The sequence below is a fragment of the Caloenas nicobarica genome, chromosome 2 (assembly GCF_036013445.1).
Source record: "Caloenas nicobarica isolate bCalNic1 chromosome 2, bCalNic1.hap1, whole genome shotgun sequence".
NCBI classification, from domain to species: Eukaryota; Metazoa; Chordata; class Aves; order Columbiformes; family Columbidae; genus Caloenas; species Caloenas nicobarica.
In genome coordinates, this window is record NC_088246.1 from 66471608 (window position 1) to 66492033 (window position 20426).

At 41.4% G+C, this 20426-nt stretch overlaps 1 protein-coding gene across 4 annotated transcripts in view; it reads left to right on the forward strand.

Moving 5' to 3' along the window:
- NFATC1 (nuclear factor of activated T cells 1) overlaps nucleotides 1–19986 on the forward strand; it is a 115987-nt gene extending 96001 nt beyond the window's left edge. For all 4 annotated transcript variants that reach the window (XM_065628664.1, XM_065628666.1, XM_065628668.1 and 1 more), the window contains one exon: nucleotides 17497–19986. In XM_065628664.1, the coding sequence (XP_065484736.1) occupies nucleotides 17497–17546 (50 nt within the window). In that variant the 3' untranslated portion in view covers nucleotides 17547–19986. The remainder of the gene's footprint in view (nucleotides 1–17496) is intronic.
- The last annotated feature ends 440 nt before the right edge of the window (nucleotides 19987–20426 follow it).

Genomic DNA, 20426 nt, shown 5'->3' on the forward strand with positions numbered 1-20426 from the left:
AATGAAATGCAAATGTTTCTGTATGATCCATTTTTTTGTTGATTGTTAAGATCTAGTACCAGAGCCTCTGCCTTGCTGGCTGCTATACACAAGTTGCCCTTTCTGTCCCAGTGAACTAGTTTGCTGGAACAGGATCTGTCCTTGTATAACAGTACAATTAGCTAACAGTGGAGTAGACTTTATTATTAGAAAGAATATTTTGGATTCAAGCATTCAGCACAGGGTATGAAAAGTGAGCAGAGTTTTGGTAGGGATGCCAGATTTCCTTCCAAGAAATCTACAAATGGATGGGCCATTTCTTTGGTTGTTAGGCGAATATTCAGAAAAAAAACCCTTTCTTTTAAAATTGGAAGCAAACGTATTGTCTTTTTTCATTTTAGTCTGGAAGATGGTGGGAGACAGGATTGCCTGTGTCTGATTATGTGAGCTGTGACCCTAAAAATGTTTGGTCAGCCAGCTAGAAATGAGCCTGCTGTATATGTGATGTTTCAGTACCTATATTTATGGTTTCTGTGATGATGAAATCTAGATTTCTGCAATGACCAACATAATTTCTCTGCTGTCAGTTAAGACCTTGTTTCAGGGAGGAGCCGGCAGATGCTTGTGATGCCAAACGAGGCTGTATCATGCTTTCTGTTGTGCATGGTCCCCTGAGTAATGCGGGCCACCACCTCTCTGTGCCTATTTTCTGAAAAATGTCAGTGTTCAGAAAGTTGTCTGAAGACAGATTTAAATTTCATATGAAAATCTTTCTTTGAGGGGAAGCAGCTCTGCAGGGGGAAAACCCCACACCTTGACACACTAAAATGATTGCAAGAATTTGTCTTCAAGATGTCTAAGTAGGAATATTTCTCATAACATGGAAAAGATGTCTAGGTTTTACACTGCTGCAAAAACCAAAAATCTTAGAGTGGGAGAACTTAACCTTTGGTTATTCTTGATTGAGTTAACTAGAGCAAGTCAGAATAGATCCATCTATATGTAGTGCAGCTGCACTGATTTCTAACTGTTCAGACCCTTAACCTGTTTATTCAAGAATGAACGTACTAGCTGGAGGGACAATTTTTCTAGCTGCATCCTGACTTGAGATTACCCCACTTTTAAGTACAAGCAGACATTTCTGTGTATCTTTTCCTTTAGAGACTTCTATTTATATTATGGATCTATATCTCACATGCCGATGGAAATCAGTAAAGGAAATTAATTTGTATGAATGGATTTCATAAATTTCATAATTTACCGGTAATGAAATCCTGGTTTGCAGAATGAGAAATAATAGGGCTTTTCCAAAATATCTTAATCCTTGGCTATGATTGGCAGCATAAAATGAACCATTCTTTCCTATGTGTCTAAAGTCCAAGTTGTGCTCCATGTAGCTATGCGGTACTCTTTCCAGTCTCATGTCAGTAAATAATTGCAGTGCTGCTGTTTAGTCTGTCTCTGACCTTCGCTGTGTTCGCCTTTCTTGAACAAAATTTGAGAATCATGACAGATTGATCTCCTTCTGTGATCTGATCTAGTCTAGTGTGAAAGGAAAGTTCATTAATCCTACTCCCAAATTCCTTAACCAGTTTACCATAAATGTACTACTCTATAAGCATATGTAATACACCATAGCCATAACAGTGCTTAAAACAGGATTAGGCAATACCTCATATTTTCTAAGTACTTCTACTTTTGCAGAAATACAAATTCACTTTCTTTATATTGTCAAGTGTTATTTTTTTTGTAAAAAAATATTTTAACTAGTTTAGGTTTTATGAGTTTAGGCTAGAATATTGTCCAGCCTGTCTAAACTTGGCCACGTTGTATAATTCTAGTTATTTTTACTTGAACATGAACCAAAGATGATTCGTGTCTTAAGGAGCCTCTTCTGGGGATGGGAAGAACCAAATAGCTTAACATCATCTTGCTTTAACAATTAAAAATTGGCAGCCGAGCTGTGTACTGAAGCAGAGCAAGGATTTTTAGGCCTATAGAAATGGTTTAGAATCTAAAAAAGAAAAACCACATGCTACTAAAACCCTGTGTATGGTTTTCCACTATTCCCTAGAAAGCAGGTAAGGCTCTAGTATCAAACCGTACCCGCAGACATATGCTTTAAAGCCAGCACACTGAAATAAACACAGGAATGTGGTTGTCCTCTTTGGGTGGTACAAATCAGAAGTAAGTCTGCTCACATCACAGAAGTTGTGCATGCTTCAAAATTCAGGCAAAATAAGAGAATAGATCTTCTTGCTTTTTTTGCATATCAGCATTAAAACACTGCAAGTAATCTTTAGGGAATAATGAGCAAAATAGGGTTTTTACAATGCAGTGACTGATTCTTTCCTGCCAAGCCATCAGACCTGTACCTTGTGTGTCTGTAGACCACCTTTACATGTCTGCCTGTGTTTAATAAGGACTTGATGCAGAGCCCCTTAAAGTGAATAGGAGTTCCTCTGATGTCTTCCGTGCTCTTTGAATCAGGCTCCAGCTTACAATTATAAGAACCTATCACTTAATGGTCTTGAAAAAAAGCCCTATGTTAAAAAGAATGCATGAAGATTTCTACTGGGTGAAAATTTAAGGGCCCAAAAGTTGATGCAGACACAAGTTATACTTCCCAAAGTAACTTTAAAATATTATATTACATTAACATGTAAAGGTTAACAGCACATACAATAATGTGAAATACTGTCCGAATTGTAGCAGGGTTGTAAGAACCCTCACTTTAGTTGTTTGGGTGTGCTGATATTCAAATAAATGTTTGTTGGTTACAAGGCCTAGGCTAAAGGGATCTCAAAAGTTCTTGCACATCGAACAATGGATAAGTATATTTTGGGTGAATGCACCATGCCTGTTTCTGTCCCCCTTTATTCTAGTAGGTAAGAAATTTCTTTCCTGGAGTAGTCGTCATACAGATATATAAGGTCCCTTTGTGCCATTCTGGAGGTCTCTTGAGTTGCACTACTCTTTCGTGTGGTCTGTAACAAGACAATGACAACACTGCACCATGCGGTCTCCGTGGAAAATGGGATAATTTCGACAATTTTCCATTTTCTGTAATGTTTTTCTCTGAAGCAGGGGGCCTTCTTTATGTGTGCAGTTCTCCATAGATAGCCATGACAAAGAGAAAGCATGAAAGCTTCTAGGGCAGAACATTCATCCTTGCTTATCTGGCCCTCGGAGACATTAGCTAATCAAGGCATGATACTCCATACAATAGGACAAGTGCTGTAAAGCTACCTCTGTTATCCCAGTGAACATGAAGACTTATTATTCCCATGGCCATTTTACAGGATTTGTTTTCTTCTGACAACAACATCCACAGCCTACAGTGCTATCAGCTCCAACAATGAATCTGATGCTCACTCTGAGTGTTATCGGCTCCCTAATAACTGTCTTCCCCCCTCCCCCTTTTTTTTTTTCTTTTTCCCACCCCATTTGTGAGAATTTGTCCCCTGGAGCTCTTCTCTATCAGGTCCCTGCAGCTGCTGTTATTTTAGATATGGCAGGAAGTAGGTACCGGAAAACAGTGAGAGCTTGCGGCACTCAGAAAAATCTAGAAATTCCTCTGATTTACCCCAGGCTCTGGCTCCAATCAAAGCCGGTAGCAAAAAAAAAAAAAAAAAAAAAAAAAAAAAGGGAGTCATGGGGTGTTGGCAGGGGGAAAAGCTCAAGAAGACAACAGTGTCTGGGCTCTGTGTGCCAGGAAGAAGAGTTTTAGGCCTCCCCTTCAGTGGGATACTGGGGAGATGCTTGACGCGGCCGTGTGAGCCGGGGAGCACTTGGCACAGCAGAGCTGGGGTGGGCACCTGGGTACCACCACAGCGGCAAACCTGCCGGCACCCTCCCTCGCCAGCTGAGAAAACCCCCTCTCGCCTCCTTGGAGATGTGCCTTTAGAAAAGCACATCCCTTATTTACACTCTCCTTCTCGGCTCTGACATGCGCCTAAAGCAGATGGGTTTACCCACTCATCAGGCGGGCTCCCATCAATGCCTTTAGCAATGCTGAGCAAAGGACACCAGCCAAAGGTACTGCTGGAAAGTCACTAGAGCAAGAAATTTACATCACTATTATTACGGGTATTTCTTAATCTGCTAAGTGAACACATTTTTAGCCACTTTGGATACCTTTTAAATCAGGCAGACTCTGGAGATGACTTCTAAAAGAAAAAGAAAAAAAAAAAAAAAGAAGAAACAATAAACACCTCCAAACCTTTCAGTTCAGCAAGCGGTTTAGAAAAAAAGACACCACCACCTCCACACACAAAGCCATACACGGAAAAGATACTACCTTTAGAACTGGTTTTAATAAAGAAATCTTCCTCTTTGATACAGCGGATAAGGAGGAGGATGTCCGCCCACAGACATCTCACACCATTAGCAACCTAGTTAACATCTGTAAATGTTTTAGTGAAAGAAATTACACTTTGAGACATTTCTTGTTTAATTACAGGCTCCAGATGAGATTTGTTAGAGTAGGGAAATGTATCCCATAGCGACTGATGTCAATAGCAAGCAGTCCCTAAAGCCAGCCAGAATTGGGAAAGCCATGCTGTTTGCTGCTCTTGGCACTGCTCCCTGCTTTCACAATGTCAAACTTAGAACCGCCTTTATATGCACTTTCCATTTTTTTTTCCACAGTAGCTGTTGCCAGCAAACTGTAAACTACCGTATATCACTCAGATTTAAGAACCTAAACTTTAAAACAAATTAAACTCTTGTTGACATTGTAATAAAAATCAGAATCGAACTGAACAGCTCAGTAAAACTGCACTTGAATTATTTTATGGATTTAAGATTGTTTTCTAGGATTCCCAGACTCCCAGTACAGCAAAGTTATTTCCTCTTGGCAGATGTCTGGAAAAAAAAAAATCGTTGAATGGATAAAATTATGTGGCAGACACTAGGTTGAAGCCTAAAGGGAGGAAATGGTGTCTCCCCAGCACCTGTAAATATTTGCTCTGTGTCTTGACCAGATGAGCATTTTGTCCGCACTTTGAAAAAAAATGTCAAGGTATTTATTTTGCGAGTTTTTAAGAAAATAGAATTTTCATCTGTCTAAACCCAGTTTCTAACCAGGTGGTTGTGTGGTTTTGAATGAGAACAGCAAATATGGGTCTCACCCACCCTTCAGAACCATTTCCAAATGCAGGTAAATGCATGCAGCGCACGAATGCTTCGAGTTTCTGGCCTCTGCTTATCTTTCATCTCTCTACTTAGCAGTTGACGTTGGGTATTCTTTTTATAATTCCTTTTTTTTTCCCCTATTCTGTAAAATGAAAACAGAGGTTTCCATCCAATTAATTGCCAGGTTTCCATTCTTTATAATGTTTCCTCTCAAAGCAGTTTGGAATGAAAGTATTTCAGAAATGTGTGTAGACGGAAGCTACTGGAGATAATTTGTTTCATGTAACTGTGTTTTACAGAAGATGTGGTGCATGGGAAAAGCTGTTGCATGGAACAAACAACAATCAGCTTGCGCAGTCTTTCACCAAAACCTTGGTTGCACTTACCTTCTTTTCTTTCATCGCATCAGTGAAATGTCGTTTACTGTCCCTAGGGCCCCAGCCTAAAAAGTGTTGCATTCCCAGGGTCTTCAGTGAGAGCTGAGAAGGCTTGCTGGGTTGTGTGCGTACCTCCTGTCACAAAGATGCTTCTGAAGATTGAGCCAGATGTTGCATATCTGCGTGCCCACAGCTAGGTCCTGGGATCTGCATGTTCTGGCTGAACTCCCCAGGGAGCTGCTGCCTGTCCCTCCAAGCAATGTGTGGTTGTGTGGATTTTCCAAAGTAGCTATGTTAGGCTCCGTGTGTTTACCTCCCGATCTGAACTGGCTGGCTTGACCTGACTGAATCTCATGTAAGCAGCCAGTTTTCTTCATTGTAGCATTAGTAATTTTTTTTAAGCTACTGTTAAAACTCTTCCACTCATTTTGTTGCCTGGAGCACCTCTCAAAGTGCAGGCCAAATTCCTACTGGCATTTGGATGTGCTGCCAGATCACAACCTGGGCCATGGAAGGACCCTGTCATTTCTCAGCTATCACAAAGCGAGGGTTTTGGAGTCCAAGTACTCAAAAAGTGGCAGAAAAGAAGTCTGTCACACATCGTGAGTGGTTGTTTGGAAAGTGCAATGCAAACATTTTGAATAGAATTTCAGGTCCTTAAGTGTGCTTGAGAGCTGAGTGTTGTACGCCTGTGTTTCTCAAGTGCCTTTTTCCTAGTTCTCTGGTGCTGGCCACAGGTTTGCTGTGCTTCATTCTTGGGCCAGAATAATATTTCCCTTAGTGGAGAGTACTGAGGATCAGCACAGTTCTTGTGTCAAGCACTGAGCTGCAAGGAGGAAGGTTTCTTCTTCCATGAGAGCCTGACTGTGATTATTACTGAATTTTTGCAGCTGTATCTGGTGTTTTTTCTGTTGACATTGCTCTGTCAGTCCAGCCTAAGGAGCCAGTCTGTAGTTTAGCACAGCGTGTGGGAGAAGTGAAAAGAGAAAAAGACATTTCGCTGTGTTTGCCACTCTGTCACACTGGGACTATCTACATATTATATAAAAGTATTCTTCCAGCTGCTCTAATTTGAGACACTTGCTATAGGTGTTTTTAGCATCCGAGTAGTGGAGTCCAGCCACTGTCTGGATGTGGTGGTCTTCACAGCTACATCTTTTGTGCTGGAGAGAACACCCGATAGCACCCAGCTGGTGGTTTCCCTACCATGGCCCAACTTGCATTGTTATGTCTCCAGTGTGGCTCTATCAAATCAACCTTTGGATCAAACCTTCTCAGCCAAACTGACTGGGAGTTCCCTCATGAAAAGGTCTTTACCTAGTGTAGTTGGTGTGGTCCAAAACCAACACAAGAGTGTCGTTAACCACTGCCAGAGCTCTTCTCCAAGGAGCAGTGACAGAGAGGACCTGCTCTTTGAACTGCAGTGTTCTTCAGCAACAGATGGTGCCATGGTTAAAATAAAATCATATGGCACTATGTACAGCTCGCATTATGGTGATGGCCAGGTAATCATGCTGCAAGCAAATTTATCGCATGACAATTTGCCTGCATCTTTTTTATTTGCAGGCTGTTTGCAGCCACCAGTACAGATTCCAGATTCAGCCCTGCTTCTGTGCCCGCTGCTGAAGATTAGCAGCCGTCTTCCATCACCTAAGGAATTCCCCCAGCTAGTGCGACCTTTCCCAGCATAGCCCTCAACAGGCTCATAGGTGGATTTCTTTTCCCTTATCAAACACATTAAAATTTTTATTAGCCCCACCCAGCCTTTCTCTTCCATCAAGAAGTGTGTGGCCACTCACTGAGTCATCTCATGGCCATCAGTTTATCTGCCTGAGCCAAAGTCCTGTGTAGCAGAGGTTAGCAAGCAAAGCTCAGCCTTCACCACAGCCTAAGTGAGAATGTGGCCCAGCAGTGGTCACTCCCAAAGCAGCACATAAGCACATCCAGCACTGTAGAGGCAGCAGCACACTCACTGCCCTCTGCTAGATTATGTTATAGCATTGATCTTTTCTGTGTAGCATGCACTTTGAAGTTTGCTGATGAAAAGTGGTATAAAGGAAAGAGGTGTTGATGATGGCGATGATAATAAGGCAAGCAGGGTCCATTAAAAAAAGCAAACAAGCAAATAACACAACACACACCCCCCAAAACCAACCAACCAAACCCTCCTTGCTCAGAAAATAGATCAGATAGACCCTGTTTTAACCTATGTCCAGGACACTTTGAGAGTTGAGACCTGATGTTATTCCTGCTGAAGTCCATCAAACTTTGAGGCTGCTTGAGTGGAAGAAGAGATGAGTGTCTTGGCCTTTCTCTGCCATAGAAAGAAAGACAAAGGCACTCAGAAAATACTCCTGTGTGACCCAAAGTGCTTGCTTCTTTCTTTACCTTCCTTCCTTCCTTCCTTCCTTCCTTCCTTCCTTCCTTCCTTCCTTCCTTCCTTCCCTCCTTCCTTCTTTCTTTCCTTTGTTTGATATGCCCAGCTGCACATGAGCTTTTTTTTAGGAACAGCAGCACAAGGTGGCTCATTTTGGAGGATTCGAGATGATCACTAGGGGCCACGCTATTATTGCATAAAGTCAATTAAAGAGCATACGTGCACATCCCGTTGATTTGATTTAAAACTAACAAAAGCTTCAGTAATGTGCAATTACAAGAAACTTAATGACTCCTTTATATTGAATGCAACTTCTCTGGCACCTAATATGCTTTGATGAATTGCTCATTATGTGCAATGTTGGAAAAGCCTCTAAAAAGATTAATAATTGTATAATCAATAGAGAAATTCAGTCTTATTTGGCTTTTTTAAAACTCTGAAATCATTAACTCATAGAGGTTATGGATCCTCTCTTTCTCCCCCTTTTCCTCTTGTACTCCTGGATTTTTTTTTTTTTTCCTAAAGCTAATCTGCCACTTTTCCAGCATGTGGAGAAACCCCTTCTTGTGTTCTGTAGAAAGATCTGGTCTGATATGGGATTGCCGTGAGAGTTCCAAAAGGCTCGTGCTGGTTGCCAGCAGGAATCGCCAGTGCTGGGCTGGATGTATTCACATGGGGTGATCCTTTGGCAGGGCAGGAGGTCCTTAAGTAGGAGGTCCTTCAGCATTGGGCTCAGGGCTTTACAGTGTGGTACAGATCCACTCCCACTCTCCCTTTCACTGCCTGTAACCTTCAGGAGCTACCAGCCCTTGGGGCCATCAGCTGGGCTTTAACCTTGCTCTTCTAGCCATGGGATGCTTTGAGAACCTTGCGTCTGAATTGTTGCCCACACCCCAGTTGACAGCTGGTTGTGAGGTACAGCAAACCTTGTGGGATGGGATCAGAAATCTGAAAGTAAAAAGGAAAAAAAGGAACTTTCATTTCTGTTACATTCAGGGTTTAATAAATACTGCCAGGGACGTCTGGAGGCTAAAACAGGCAAATGTGGAATTGCTTTGAATTTGTTTCGATTTTGAATCCACCCTCATCATGCTTCAAGGCATGATTCATGAGTTTTGAATGCCGGGGTCTGACAGCACTGTTTTACTGTTGGGCACTAAACTGGAAAGTAAAACTGATCACCAGGGTCAGTTCGTATTACTGTATTTCTTATAGTGGGGGCAAATATCTGTTTTCTGTAGCAAAGTGGTGCCTGCTCTTCCTTATTCCTTCCTGACTGGTACCCACAAAGCTTCCAGCAGTCCCATCCTCGGGTTTTGGCTGCCTTAGGTAGCATTTGCGTAGTTCTTCTGTCATGTGGAAATTTTGTGTAAAACGTAAAATATGTCTGTTTTGTTTCCCTTACAGATGCTCTTAGGAACGTAAACACATAATTTTGGTTAAAATGTGGTTTATTGGTCTGTTGCCCAGCCCTACCCTCACACATGTTATGTATGTGTGTGACAAACGCGGCTTGCATCATACCGGGGCAGATCCTGCAGCCCTCGCGCAGCCCAAACCCCAGCTGCGCGAGGCAAGGTTGGCTTCAGTGAAGGCTACTGAAAATTCCTGTTGACTCTCTGATTCTTTGGTATGAAAGCTAAAGCAGGTTGAGCACAGCCACCCTCAGATCGAGAGTTAAAAATTATCTAAAATTTAGACCCCCAGTGTCTTGGGAATCACTGGAGCTCTGGTGATTCCTGTGCTAATTCCCAGCATCTGGGGAACTCATCCCTAAGTGTTTGCAGAGGAAGAGATTCAGAGCGTTCCCAGGGTTGCATATGGGAGGGATGAAATAAAAATCCAAACCCGGGAGTTTTGGTGCAATAGGATGGGACTCATTTAGTCTGGGCACCTAGTCAAGAGCCCCGGTTAAATTACAGCTTCACGGTGTTGTCATTGCACTGCAGCAAGGAACCTTTCCCAGTGGCCCTCCACAGCGCAGCCGCTGTGGGAGATGTTGCATTATTTGGAGTCGTTGAGCTAAATAAGGCAGAGGGTAGAGCAGGTAGGAAAATGACTCCATATCAATGGCTGTCGTGCATAACAATACCATCCATCGTGCCAAGCCGATGTTCATATGGGAGGATCATGTTTTATTAAAACCTGCTACTTGTTGTCACTCACTTGCTCCACTGTCCTATTCACTGTCTCCAAAAATAGCATGCCCTGTGGTGGTAGCTTATTATGATTAAACAGATAAAAATAAGTTTAAGGTTTAAACACATCCAGGACACCTGAGGTAATTCAAGATCTGACTTCTTATGGAACGTGTGAAGTTATATTTTCCATTGCTTCACAAGACTTGTTTTGTTTGGTTTTTAATTCAGTAAGCTTTAGTGTGATCTATAGTTTCACATTACAGGCTGGCACCTCAGGAATTTGTATTACTGTTTTCTGATTTTTTTTCTTATTCACAGGAAAATACTTACTATCTTTGAAAAAAATAATTTCTCTAAGACAGCCCTATTTGTTCAGTGATTTAGGTAATAATTCTATGGTGTTTGTTGCAGCTTTTATATGTCAGAAAGGAGTGTTGCTTAGGAGTAATAAGGAAGCAGATACTCTGGTAAAACCTGTAGGATTTTACTCATGTGATGGAGTTTATATCAGGAGCTTAATTTCTTTACTCTCTGTATATGTGTCTATATTTAGCAATTTTTCTGTTTAAATAAAATCTGCACATGGAGATAAGGCAAAGCCTTTTTTTCTCCTGTATTTCTACTTCTGCATTCATTTGCAACTTTAAATTCCTCTTCAGTGATGCTAATATGTGGCATTTAATCTGAAATGAAGGGCATACAAGAGCATAGGAGCCTGATGGAGCGACAGGTGGCATCATCGGTGGAAAAATCCAAGGGAAGTAATTATAGACAGCAAAGTGAAAGTCATACTATGAAGCATTACTACAGGTAGCGTGGTGTCAGCATCAAACTCATAGACTCACTCCAGAGTTATGTTTCCCTGTTCCTGGTCATATGCTGAATGGTGGCAGCGTGGTCAGAGCTGTACCCAGTAGAGAGGAAAACACAGTCCCCGCTCCACAGCGCTGGTGAGCAGTGAGCTATTGTCGACAGTGGAAATTCAGAGCACTTACGTGTATGTCCACGCTGTGTAATGAGGCATGTGATGATCCCTGGTCTGGGTGTCACTGCAATTGTACCGACGCAAGGCTTGACCTGAGGTAGTGACTTCTGCTGGAAGACACACACTATGAGCCAAACTGAGGCAGTTTTGATTTCAGGACTGCTAGTCTTTTCTGGAGATTGCTCAAATGTGACACCTGGCTGTGCAGTTTGACCAGTGTCAAACATGGTCCAAATGTGGTATCCAAACATACATTGCTTGGGCAGTTACACCTGTCTGAACCTGCCTGGACATGGCAGAATCTGGGTGTAATTTCACACAGGCTTTTCACACATGTAGCTTGAAAGATGCAGCTGATACTACTTGTGTTTTCCATGATGCATGCACCGGTCAGAGCAGGTCGCTTTTGTTCCTTTTTGGTGAGAGAACATTACAGCATCTGAACCTCCTGCTTTGGTTCTGCTCCATGATAGAGACAATGGTCCCTAGCAGTCACAGTTGGACATGAAGTAACAAGCAAAGGTTGGTTAGTCAGCTGTGGAAAAAAGCTTGATATGAACCTGAAGACTTAGATGTCTTGGGACATGCCATGTGGCTCTTCCTATTGATAAGGAAACCAAAAACCATCCAGAAGGAACCAAGTTGATGCCATCATGCTTTACGCAGGAACATGAACACATACACATCCAGTGAATTACAAGGTGTCAGCTCTGTGCAAAACCTCTCAGTGCCCTTTTGCTTCAACTCTGTCCTTAAAAAACAGTGGAGTGGAGAGCCCCAAAGATCGCTTGTGAAAGAGAAGCATGCAGTTCAAAAGGGGCACAACAGTAAATACAACCTATTGCTCCCCTACTCACTCTCCTTCTAGAAGTCTTTCTGGGCCACTTCTGAAGTGGATTGAAGTCAATGGAAAGACGGTCATAGACTTCCACAGCCTTTGGTGTGCAATGTGTGAAGAGACAGCAGCTTAACCCAGCTAGAAACTGGACCCTAACTGTTACTGCTAAAAAAGTGAACAGAGGTGGGATATGTTTTCAGAGTGCCATTGTTCCCTCCCAAAACTGTAGACTCAGCTCTTTATAATTGTGGGTTTGACCATGGCTGTCAGCTCACCTTCCATTTTTCAGACTCTTGGGAACATTTGCCTTTAGGAGTATGAAGTCTTCCAGGCTCTTGTATTTGTAGCCCTGCTCCCTGGTTGTGGAAACCCTGTGCATGTGCCTTCTCCCCACTCCCTGCATCACTGACCTTGTAACTTCTTTGATCTGAGTGGGATCAAGATCGGAGCTGGAAGGCACAACTTTGTCTCAGAAGAACAGGTACTTTTTAAAAACAAAAGGCTACAATGTTATTCATATTAGTAGTCAGATACAAGGAAAGCAAAAATCTACTGAAATATAAAGTTTTGCCAGTTGATGGAATTCATGGACAGTCACCAAATGTTAAAAATATTCCATTTCCTATGAAGTTCACATCTATATATGGAACCCACATTTGTTCAGATATATCTGGTTATCCTGTTCCATACAGGAACACAAACTGTTGCATCAGTAAGACACTGATTTTGCTAATTAGTAAAACAAAAATTTCCATTGCAAGGGCATTTTAAAGCCAAATTAAATACAGGAAGAAAATACTCCTTATTAAAGTAAAATGTGGTGTAACAGCTCACCACATCCTGCTAGTGTGGCATCTCCTGTTTAGCAAAGGAAAGGTTCCTCTTTCAGACTCCTTGACAGGTAGAGAGGTCACGTGTTACCTGCATTTCTCAGCACTATTATTTTTTTTACTGTCAGTGGAAAAGCTAGACATGACAATGGAAAATACCAGTTGAGGGAAGGCATTGTGGGGAACTGTAGGTGTTAGCTATAAAAGTGACAGTGGCCCCCTCCACAAAACCAGCAGAAAAACAGTGAAAAAAATTTGATGACAGAGGTGCTCTGGAAATCATTGTACTCAGTGTTTGACCTGATAGGGATCAACCTGTTGCTTTAAGGGAAGTGTTGTGCTATTCTAGGCGTTGAAAATTAAACATCTTGCATGCTATTCCAGATCTGCTGCTAAGCTGTATGTAGGGCCTCGCAAGCTAGAGAATTCTTTGGGTCTCGTCTGTCCTGTATATAAAATGGGTCTTTTTGAGTACTCAGGTTATGTTGTTTTAAAAATGAGCGTAAAGCCCTTGCAACCTTTATTTGAAAAATGTTGTGCTCATTCAAAACGCAACTACAGGAGTGGTACTACAGACATGAATGGATGTGTATCCAAGCAGCAGTGGAATCAAAGGCCAGAATTTGCTTTAGGAATGAAACTCAAACCCAGGCCAAAATGCTGCTTACACTGAATACTCCTGTTCTGCAGAACACACACAATCCTCTTGTAGTAACAGTTTCGTAAGCCAAAATTTGAGCATTCAAGACAGCAAACGGCTGACTCTCCACAAGTATATAATAAAGATTTTGTTAGAAAGGTGAGAACTAAGAGAAAAATACCAGTTATTTTGTCTGCATGAGAACTATATCTTACCTCTCTGGGGAGTTCTGCAGTGGTCCTACAGGACTGAGTGGGGCCCTGAGGATACCAAGAGGAAGGAGATGGCAAAGGAGATGGGAGCAATCAGCTCATTCACATGATACATGAATTAAATTATCAATAAACAAATTTAAACCAACAAAAAAGTACTTTTTCCACCAGCGCATCCTTAAACTGTGGAACATATTGCTGCAGGAAACAGTGAAGGCCGAAACAGGTTCGTTCAGAAGGTTATTAGAAAACTTCATGGAAGAAAGTTCATCAAAGTTAACTAGAAAGAAGGATGCAGACCTCTTGCTCATGAAGCCCTCCAGCAGAGTGAAGGTGTACTAGAGAAAGCATCACTGGCAGTGTGCCTGGTGCCTGTGCTCTTTGCCAATGAGGGCTACTGGCCAGTGTGGTAGATGTGACACTGGTACAGATGGACTTACAGGACAGCAGAGCTGTACTTGAGTAACAGAATTTTTGGTTTGCTGTTGGGAAGGACAGTCGTGGGTCAATCCACAACAAGAATATTTGATGTTTCCTTGCCAAAAGAAAAAAAAAAATCTGTTTTGGGTCAAACAAAGTATTCCAGATCATTCAATTTGATACAAAATAAAACATTTCCTAACAGAAACGTCAAAACATTTTGGAGTATTAAAAGAAGCAAATTTTCCAGAAATTCGAAATAAAAAAATATAGTTTCTAAAGACTGAAATTATTTGAGGAATGTAATTCATATTTTCATGTCATTTTGACTGACCTGAAACTTCATTTTCCCTGCAACAAGTTTTCCATCAACACCTGTTTCTCAGACCTGGAGGGAGAGAGAAATATCTTCATGGGGGTGCTAGACCATGCAGCTGGAGGTGCCAGGGGGCATCCTTCTAGGCAAATCCGACATGCGTCATCCAGCATACTTCACATGTGCTTGCTGCCTGGTTCCCCCCCGTTCCCACCTGCCGGAGGGTTTTCCTTCCATCTTTGGTTGCCTCAGCGGGCAATGTGGGAAAGCCCGCTCTCGACACACTTCCCCTTTCAGTTCTCGTGTTTAGTGCTCTCTGCTCGCGTTCTGCTTCTGCGAGATCAGCTGCTTTGCCGGGTCACGTATTGCCCCACCTGAGCCTTCTGCATGCAACCTGGGCCCTCTCTGTAGGTTTTTTCCACTGCGTTATTGGGAATTTTTGCATGTTCAGTGCTGCGATGGGTGAAGGGGAACAAGCGACAGTGAAATACAGACTTGTGTCTGAGCTGTACTGTCCATGGCCCACCATGGATGAGAGAGGTGTTGAACATCATCTCAGTGGTTTTGGCCCTGTTCAATTGTGAGATCTGGTTGCACTTTGCTTGTCTCCTGAGTCCACACTGACATTATCTAGCGACTGTTTTTGAACAGCTGTCCGATGTTGTTATATGAGGACACCAAACATGAGTGCTACTCATCAGGTTAGCAGAAATCCACCTCTGTTAAGAAAGTAACATACAATATAAACAAGAAATAAAGCTGAAGGTCTAATCGGTATCCTGTTGCATCTGATGACAAAGTTACGAGTGATTTCAGCTGGGGACAGGTTGCTTTGGCTGCTGAGAGCTGGAGAGAGCGTGACCAAAGCACTGTGGTGGTCTCATGGGCTGAGCCAAGGCAGGTGGGCTCCCAGCTGAAAGGAAAAGTCATGTCATCTCTAGGGTAAGCCATGTGTCCTACAGCGCTTGAGTGACAGGATTCAGCTGAGGGTACCTAGCGTGGCCGGTAAGGACCTAACACAATTCTGGAGATGGACCTTTGGCTCTTAGACCCTCATGTCATGAAGTTGCTCCTGAAATACTTTCGCGAAGGGCTTTAATAGGGGAGAGCATGGGCTGGCAGGCTGGGGAATGTTACTTTTGGAAGTTTTACTGAATGAATCAAGCAAGAATACTTCAGCGTGTGCTACATCACTAGTCTGAGATTCAAGATGCCTGAGTACTAATCCTGACTGAGATGGGGAGCTCTTCAGCATTTCCACCTCCGCGTGCCTGTAAAATACCAGTGATACTTATGGTCACATTTTGCAGAAACACTGTGAAGAATCATCATGTAATGTTTCTAAACACTAACTGTACAAAGACTGAGGATTGCCTTGAGCAGTATCTTAATTTTATTGGATGTAACAGAAACTTTAAGGGAAAGTTAGCAAAACTATGACACTGTCTGGCCCATACAAGGGTTTGTTTTCAGTGTCACGCTCGACACCAAGATGTCGCTGTGTGTTTTTGCTGCATACCAAATGTTCCTTTGAGAAGTTTATTAAAGAAACTATCTTTACAAAAGCATCATGGAAAAATCATCCCACAAAAGAAGTGTGCTGTTTGCATTCGAGGTAGAGACTCAGTCCTGAAAGCTGTCCAGAGTCTGGTGGCATGTAAATGGGTAACACCTCTTGCTGTGTTTGGATACGTGCAGGACAGTCTTCGCCACAGAGCAGGGCTTGCTGCTTACATTTGTTTCCATTGTTTGGCAATATTAAAGATGAACTCTGTGGCACTCTCAAGAGAAAGAACTGCTTTGTCTTCACATCTTATTTCCATACCATTCTTAGTTTGCTGCCATAAATAGGTAGTTACAAATACAGCTGATATTTCCTTTCTGAAGTACAGTGTGCGCATCCACTGGTAGAAGTGGTTTCGGTGGCCAGGACCTGCGACACAAATCCTGACTGATTTATGTGCTGCAATTACTAAATGGGCAATAAATGTGCAGAAAATTAAAGAAAACAAACACACAAACAAAACACCAAAAAACCCTGTGCAAAACCTAACTGCTTCAGGAAGTTGATTTTAGACAGGCTTGGTCTTTTCCAATAAACACATGGAGTTATCTGGACGGCTGTGAACAGCAGCCCATGAGGAAAGGAAAATGCAGGCTTTTCCGTGGTGCTTCCATGACGTGGGTACATGTTGCCCACTCCCAGCAATGTCAGGGAAATTCAGAAGTGGTGAGAGCCCTACTGATGGCATTTTGTCTATCTTCATGTAAATCAGGTGATGGCAGTTGCTGCAGGGAGGTGGGGTGGAAATAAAAGGGATGTTATGTAGTCCACTGTAGATGGCCTTTGCCAGGTTCAGTCATTTCCTGTCCATCTGCCAAAAATCACAAGCTGATAAATGGACATAATTGGAGTGTGGGAAACTGTATTGCTTGATGATCTGCAGGGGAGGGGTAAAAGAATGAAAGAAGACTCGTGAATAAAGAAAACAACACTTTATCAGCGGAGATGCAGTCTGACTGGCTGATACTGAGATAGCAGACCTTGTTTATTCTTTCCTCTGATTCTTGCCAAGGGTTTAACTTGCTCGTCCATCTGTCTGTGCAGACAGGAGTGAAGCCTGCATGTCCATGTGTGTTGGTCACCACGAAAGGAGGGTATATATTTACATGTGTTACCACCTCCAAGGAATGGACAAGCACACAGCAGTTTCTTCTTTTGTTCCCAATATTGTCTCATGATGGAAAAACATCAGCACATCAAGTCATATTCTAAGTATTGCAGCTGCACATACCCAGGTTTAGTGGCTGGCAGCTTTCTGCTATCATCACCTAACAGGGCTAACATACTTTCCAAACAGCTCTTTTTGGAGAAGGGGTAGATGATTTTAAGATTTCTAGCGATTCTCTTTGTTTTATATTTTCAAGCCAGTTCTAGGGCAAATGTTTTATCTGTTACTGATTTTAAATGTTAAATATGTTTGATGAAATTAAGGATCCAGAATGCTGCAGTTCTTGTGATGTCTGGTTTTATACAGTATTTAGCATGATAATAACCTTGGTTAATCCTGCTGTTGTGCACTGTGGTCAGACTGTACTAGCTATCTTGTGATGTTACGCTTACTGTTCAGAGCTGTACTGAGACTGCCAAGGAACGGATGCAAGTTTGGGGGGGCTGTGTAATGAAGAGACCCACCTGCAGCAGTGGGATGCTAATCAGTTCCTTTTGTCTTCTTTCTTTGCAGTAAATGAAGTTATAAGGAATGACCTTTCCAGTACCAATGTCCATTCATAACTTTCAATACGGGCCTACTATGAAATCCACACACACTTTTGACTTAGCTGGCATGTCAGCTCAAGTAGAGAGATACCGAATAAACTGAAGACGTTGCCTGGTACCACTCTGATCTTCCACCTTACTGAATGTCAGGAACTGAAGATTTACCTCTTGCTTACAAAGAAGTAGCTCCTCAACTTCAACTGGTGAAACAGTTTCTTTAAAATCATCTCAAAAGAAAGGGGAGTATGCTCCAAGACGGCGAATTTAATGGGACAAAACTAGGAAACTCAGCAAAATCTGAGTGCTTCTTCCCAGTGCTGATCTTTTTGGCATGGCACCGCTGGAATACAGCCCTGGAAGTGCCTTATTATACCAGGTTGTGGCATCAGGGCATTTTTAATAAGCTTTGAACTTGCTACCATTACAAGTGTTGGTAGATGTAGAGACTATAGAGCTTGCATTCTGGAGAGTGATATTGGAAAAAAGTGTAGGACTCTGCAGCAAAGTAGGGAGAGCAATCCCTACTCCAGTGAGGTGCGTTTATGAATTCCAGAATTTCTTCCGCTTTTCCTCTGCTGTAATGTACAGCGTATTGCCTTATTCTCAGTGCATTTCAAAAGCCTCCTGATTTGTCATCATCTCAGCTTTCTTTTGCGTATTGTCTGTATTATGTGCTAAGGAATCATAGGGTTGTTAGTAGTAGCATGTTAAGATTTTGATTTTAATCCAGCTTCAGTCATAGCACAAGTGAGTTGAATAGCACAAAATAAAAAAAAGGTTGATGGACAAAAAATTGAAATCTATCTATTACAAGATAGATGAATGTGTATGCATGTACATACATACTAGTATATATGCATATATTTATATATGACAAATAATATAGATGATTGCCTAGTGAGGGCACTGAATTTAGCAATAATTTCAATTTCTGAGAACGCATTTCAGATCCACAACAAATATTTCAGCTACTTCTTTTGAGGGTTTGTTGCACCTGAAACAGGTATGCATTTTCTTTCCTCATGCAGTTAAGCAAGCACTTTAGATAGGCAAGAAGGATGCATACGAGATACATGTTATTTACCAAATGACAAAATATGAGTTATAGTAACTGTAAATACCATTATGGAAGAGTGTAAAATATTTGTTCAGTTATAATGTTATTATTCCGCAGAAGCCTTATAACTCTCTGCTACATGTATGAAAAAGAATATTACCAAAAAAGCCACAAAGGTTTAATATGCAGCGCTGTATAGTGTGTTTTCAGATTAGCTAATGTTTCTGGAGCTACAGGTAGGCATGTAGTGTAGCCTTTAACATTGTATTTTTTACAATCAACTGCTTATTATATAACTAGCAACAACCTATTATTTCATATAACCAAAAATATAAAAGCAAAACTGACGTAAAAAAGCATGACTTAAATTAAAAATGTTTAACATTAATACTGTGCCTTAGGAATCTGTGCCCCCTTCTGGAAATACACCTGAACTACACCTCCGTGCTGGGGTGGCTCCTTAACCTTAATGCAATGAAGTTTTAACAGGTTTCACAAAAAGGTGAAATCCTTCTAAGCATTTTAAAACATTATTCTGTACAATTATGTCTTACTTTCTTTAGTAAAAAAAGTGAAAGCCATATTTGTCACATTTGCACATTACTGTGAAGACATGAGAATATAATATGGCTATATGTACATAATATGCTGTTATAATAGTCTGTTATTCCTCATCTGTTTAATCCCAGTTATTTACCCTGTATTTAGCATTGTAGACATTGCATGAAACATTTCTTATAGACTGCCATATGAAAAGTTAAAAAGCTTGACAGATGTCAGCTTGACTTGTAGCTAGAAAATAGATAAAATAAAGCAAAATGTTTTGCTGAAGCTAGTCTTAGAGTGGTTCATTTTATAATATCTTGACAAGTCCTCCTTTCTCATATAAAATAAGCATTTTTACATTATATACGTATATATCTAAATATATATCTCCATCTCTTCTATTTGAGACTGTTTGCATCCTGCCGCATCCTGCTAATATAACCATCTTAGTATGAAAGTGAAGTCTCTTGTCAACAGACTCTCCTTTATCCCCACCCCCCCATTTAAAGATGTTGCTGCCAAGGAGAGAAAATTATATGTAATTCTCAGATTTTCTTCACTCACTATTTCAGAAATGTGAACAAAGTATACATGGAGGAATCTCTGGTTATGCCAAAGCATTTTTTTATTCACAAACATAAGTACCTTGGGTGAATCTTTTACGATACAGGACGATACACACAGAGACACACCATCCACATGTTCACATTTCAGCAGTAATTTTAGCAAGATTTTCAACAGTATGGTTTGGATATGTTGCACCTCCTTCATCTTTATTTTTACTTTCCTCTTTGAGCTATTTTGGAAAAAAAACCAAACAACCTCACCTACCTGTTACTTTTAAGCCTGGATAATGGAAGATTATGCATCTCTTGTATATGTATTCATAAAATAAAAATGAAAGCAGAAATGTTTCCTGTATGAGGCTGCTATCTTGTTTTGTACGTGTTATGGTTGTTGCTGGCAGTTTATGAAAATGGTTTTCATCAACCCTTTTTGAAAACAAAGCAAAACCAAAAAGCCAGAACACTCTGAACTTAAGAGCATAGTCCTTACAGGTACATTCAAAACTTTTGCCACGGATGATTCTGACAGTTAAAAAGAGCCCTCTGGATGGATTTTGAGTGGTGAAACAAACTCCCTTATTAATCATGCAACAAGAGTACTTGCGTCTGTATATACTGCTTGGTCAAGAGTTGCTTTTGCTCTCCCTGGAACTATTTCTGCAATGTGTGAGTGGCTAAGGGTAGGCTTTGGATCTGTGGTCTTCAGTGTGATAGACACAAGACGTT